Raw genomic sequence first — 5,069 nt, 5'->3', positions numbered from 1 at the left:
GCAATGTTAGGTATGTACATTCGTGTGGTCGCATTTATTTATTTCGCGTGTATGTGTATTAGTGTATGTATATATATATATATTTATTTTTTGTTAATAATAACTACGATTTAAAAATGTAACCACACTGGTAGTATGTGCACACGTTGATCTGTTTATGCTGCGCAAACTTGCAAATAAATCGTTCAAATACGACAGAACGTGTACACGATGCAAACAAACATCGGTAACGTTTGATAGGACATATGCACGAAAAGCTATGTGCAAAGAGATTATTACGAGAATTAATTCAAGATTAATCCAAAAATATATTCTAATTCCAAGAAAATTCGATTAAATCTTTTATAAAACAAAACATGAATTAAAAAACACACACACACATAAAATAAGTAATATAATACTCACTTTGAAAAATCCATCGTCGTATACGAGATCGTTTGAGGTTATGTGAAAATCAAATATGGCGTGTTGGCAATATGGTGGTCCTCTCGTAACAGCCAAAACAAAATCCTTTGGTTTAACGATTGGTAATAAAGACATAAATGGATCCTCAAAATAATTAATCATATTATCATCCTTATTATTATTATCATTATTTATCAATGATAATTGAAATTCGGATATTGAATAGTTCAACGGCACGCACGATTTATCATTTGGATCATAAATCATATCTTTCGGACAACATCTTCTTATTGTCGTAATTATCGTTGACAATTCGTTTGTTATCTTATACGTATTGTTTTCATTTAAATGACAATAAACTAATATTGGTAATTCCTTTGGTAAAATATTATCACGTTGAATAATATCCAAACATGGACGAGTCTTATTCAAATCGTCCGATTTGATCCCATCCAAATAAATTTTCATAGTATTGTTCATATTATCGCAATTAGGTATAACGTAACTTTGCAAATTTTTAATATCCGAATAACTATACAATTCAACGTTGTCATTGTATTCCGTGATACAATCGATTGTAGATCTGTTTGTGAATAAATCTTCCGACAAACAACATTTTCTCATTTGATAATAATTACCGGTTGTTAATTTAACGTATAAACAAAAATATATAAAGAGAATGAAATTTATTCTCAAATATGATAATGGTGTACGATGATAATATACTTTTTCTAAGTTTCCCTTCATTTCTTAAATATTATCTTTTATCTCTGTCGTTTATTTAATTTAATAACAAATTTAATATATATTATCTTTTTACGATGTATTCTTATTTCTTTCTTTCTTTCCTTCCTTTTTTTCTTCTTTCTTTTTTCTTTTTTATATTCTCCGAGTTTAATATAATTCGTTCAATTAATTCTAAAATTCACTTTATTATAATTCGTAATATTTATAATAATAATCGTAAACTCATTTTATAGATGATTATTTCATTTGTTGTTCTTCTTCTTCTTCTGCTTCTTATTATTATTATTATCATTATCTTGTTTCTACGATACGCGCAGGAAAAGAAAAAGAATCACGCAGAAAAACTTAAACGACAATTTCCGAGAGAAATTTCTTAAGAGATATTTTAAATATACATTTATCGGATTAAAAACCCGAGAGAACACAAAGTTGGTCGATTAGTTTTTCCTTTTTTTTTTATTTTCTTTTACAATTTGACGATTCCTCGGGTCATTAACAACAACGAAGTCGGTTTAAGTAAGCAACATCGATAACATTAACAAATATAAACAAAATAAATTTGGTATAAGAACAAAAATAAAATCACTCGGTGTACTTTTTTCCGCAAAACTTTTTTTTGTTAATTCGAAAAGTTATCGAAGTTTTTCAGGAAAAGAAGGGTGTGGGGGTTGGGAAAAAAATTTTCACCCCGTTTTAATGGCGATGATATCGAACGAAACTCCAACCGACTAACAAATTTAATACGAACGATTAAACTCGAATAAATTTATTCTTGCAAATCGGAAAAGAAAAGGAAAAGAAAAGATGAAAAAAAAATATATATATATATCAAATAATAAATTGTCCGGCGTAATATCCAATAGTCACGTAATTATTATTATTATTATTATTATTATCTCCGATTGGGATGAAGTTTGGATAAATTATACGACAGATAAAGAAGACTTTTCTTACAAAATACGTATGGGTTATGTTCCTGGTTTCGAACGTGACCTTGGGATACAAACTTATCTAACCTATTATATCTTTCCAAAAATTCTCGTATAATCGAACACGCGCAGCCAATAATAATCTTAGAAATATTTTTAATAAAACATTTTTTACTATCACAATTTATTGAAATATTATATATTATTCGATCGAATATAATAATAATAATAATAATAAGAACAAAAACGAAATGTTTATAAAAATTGTGAGAAAACCAATTACTCGCAATTATTCGTAAAATGGAAGTGTCAAAAAAAAAAAAAAAGAAAAGAAAGAAAATGATTACAAACAACTCTTGAAATTAGATTCTATTCGCGTTTGTATAATTAAACGATAACTATTACAAATAAATATTATTATTATTATTCGATTTAATGAAAAATTAATCGGTATGACTTAATCAAAATTTCCGAGAATTATTCTCATTAATTTTTCTTTTGTTTTTTTTTCTTTTTTTTAATGAGTATCTTCATATACGAGATAAAACTGTGTGATAGTACGAATTGAATAAAATAATTATTAATAATATTTAAAAATGATATTATTTGTCAATAAAATTTTCTTGAATATTTATTTTATTCTTATTTCTTCTACCACCACCATCACCACCATCACCACTTTCACCAACACCACTTTCTACCCTTCCTTTTTTTTCTTCTTCTTTTCTTATTATTATTCACATCTTATGGTTTTATCCGCTATCTCAGAAGCCGAATAATTCCACCGAGAAGATTTTACCAAGAATTCTTTCCTTTCCTTTCTCTTTTCAGTTTTTATCTCTTCCTTTTCTTTTTTTCTTTTTTTTTTTTGGCTGATTTATTATTCCCCAACGATCATGCTGCTGCTGCTGCTACTTTCAGCTTTCAGACAAATCTTGCAATTTTCGTTATTCGCCAATCTTCCGAAGGCCTAATCGTTATTAAGTATTATCCTTATTATTACTTCATTTTTATTCTCTTTCTCAGCGTCTACCAGTTTTTTTTATCTTTTAGATTCGTTATCTCTTTCTCTTTTAGATTGTGTTATCATCGGTAATAAAAGTTAAATTCAAAATCGGTTTGGAAAAAAAGATTTCGTTCATTTATCAAATTCTTTTCCTACTTCGTTTTCATTCATATTCACCGTTGAACACACTGAGAGATGTCTAACAGCAAAACCGGTTATTTGATTTTTCTTCTCATTCTTCTTCTTCCTCTTCCACTTCTTCTTTTTCTCTTATTTTATTTCTAACTTTAGAAATTTCTTTTTATGATTTTTATTTCTTTAATTTTCTCCAATCATCACAAAATAGTTTTAGTATATATAGTTCATTATAATATTCATCATAAATTTATATCAAATCTTTCTAAATTCCCTTTTTTCTTCTTATAACCAAACTCACAAATAAAAAAGGAAGAAAAATATAAATTATTATTATTTCCGATCAATTTTCTCCGAAAGTTTTCATTTCCATAAACGTTTCTCTCATCAATTATAATAATTCAACGAATTATATAAAAAGCAAAATAATTCAATAACAAAAAAACTCTTCTTCTTCTTAAATCCACTTCTTAAATCAAAAAATAATTGTACACAAAAAAATTGTTCTCAAATATATCAAATTAAACAAACAAACAAATTATACACGAACGTTAAATAATTTCTAACACAAACAAACAAACAAACATTTCCCTATATAATTATATCACTAGTTTATTTCTATATTCTTTTCTTTTCCTCCCCCCCCAGATCCCAACATTTATTTTTATTTAAAAAAATGACATACACGTCCACCCACATACACACACACGTACACTCACGTGTTAAAAAATCGGCAGAAGAGCAGCAAACGATGCTGTTAATACTACGAACGCACGAATGCGACTGTTCGTTCGTTCGTTCGTTCCTTCGTTAGTTCATTCGTTTCCTTCAACACTTGCTAGCTAGCTGACTAGTTTTAGTTGGGAACGTAATACTCGTATAAACAGAAAATTCAACTTGTCGAACGAGATACCATAATGCAAGAACACGGTCTCTTCCTTTCTCCTACAAAGCTTGTTCACTTCCATTTCCACCACCACCACCACCATCACCACCACTACCACTATCACCCACTCATCTTCTTTTTAATCCTCTTCTATTCCCCCTTTCCCCCTTTCCCCCATTCCCTACCCAATCACTTGTCCCCCCCMCCCTTCCTTCTGTTTGCTTTTTTTTTTGTCTTCGTTGTTCATTACACCAAGTTTTATCCAAACGATTTTGGAACGATTGATGATCATCATCATCATCTCTGTCTTTCTTTTTTTCCCCATGACCTTTTTCTTTTTTTTTCTGCTGACCAATCTTTTATACCCAATGAGGTAGGAGGGGAGTAGGAGAACCTTTGATATTTTGTTCGTGTATTTTTAATTTTTATTTTATTTTTTATACAGATTCAATTTTAAATGTCAATGTGTTTACGTGAGATGAAAGTTGTAATATCAAGAGGAAAAGTTTCTTTTTTTATCTTTTTTTATTACACAGAGAGATAATTAGTGTGATCGATTAATTATAACTTTCTATATAATAGTCGTTTTAGAATGAATTATTTCAGTTTTTCCTGGTCTTATGTTAAAAATCATACGAAAGGAGGAAATATTCTAATGTGATTGGTTGTATGATTGGTATAGAGATATACGTTTAATGTGTTTATGAAATATCTTTTAACGATAATTTTTAATCGATCTTGGAATTATTTTCACGATATAATAAAGCTTACACGTTATGTAACGTTAAAAGAATTTAACGAAAGGAGAGTATAACAAGAAGAATAAAAAAAAAACAAGTAAAAAGAATAAGTAATGGAATGGGAAAGAAAGGATGCAAATTTTTATCATAATTTTTGATTGATTATATCGAAATTTTTTGTTATACTTAAAGGAAACAAATGAAAGTAATATATAATACAT

General features: G+C 28.2%; 1 protein-coding gene across 1 annotated transcript in view; it reads right to left on the bottom strand.

The window, feature by feature from the left end:
• Positions 1–1,165, bottom strand: part of LOC106791362 (G-protein coupled receptor Mth2-like) — a 29,472-nt gene extending 28,307 nt beyond the window's left edge. The window contains 1 exon segment of the mRNA XM_014756942.1: positions 406–1,165. Coding sequence (XP_014612428.1) covers positions 406–1,152 — 747 coding nt within the window. The 5' untranslated portion in view covers positions 1,153–1,165.
• Between the last annotated feature and the right edge of the window lie 3,904 nt (positions 1,166–5,069).

This window comes from Polistes canadensis, unplaced genomic scaffold (assembly GCF_001313835.1).
Source record: "Polistes canadensis isolate GaletaPanama2010 unplaced genomic scaffold, ASM131383v1 scaffold_301, whole genome shotgun sequence".
NCBI lineage: Eukaryota > Metazoa > Arthropoda > Insecta > Hymenoptera > Vespidae > Polistes > Polistes canadensis.
This window is presented reverse-complemented; position numbering and strand designations above follow the sequence as displayed.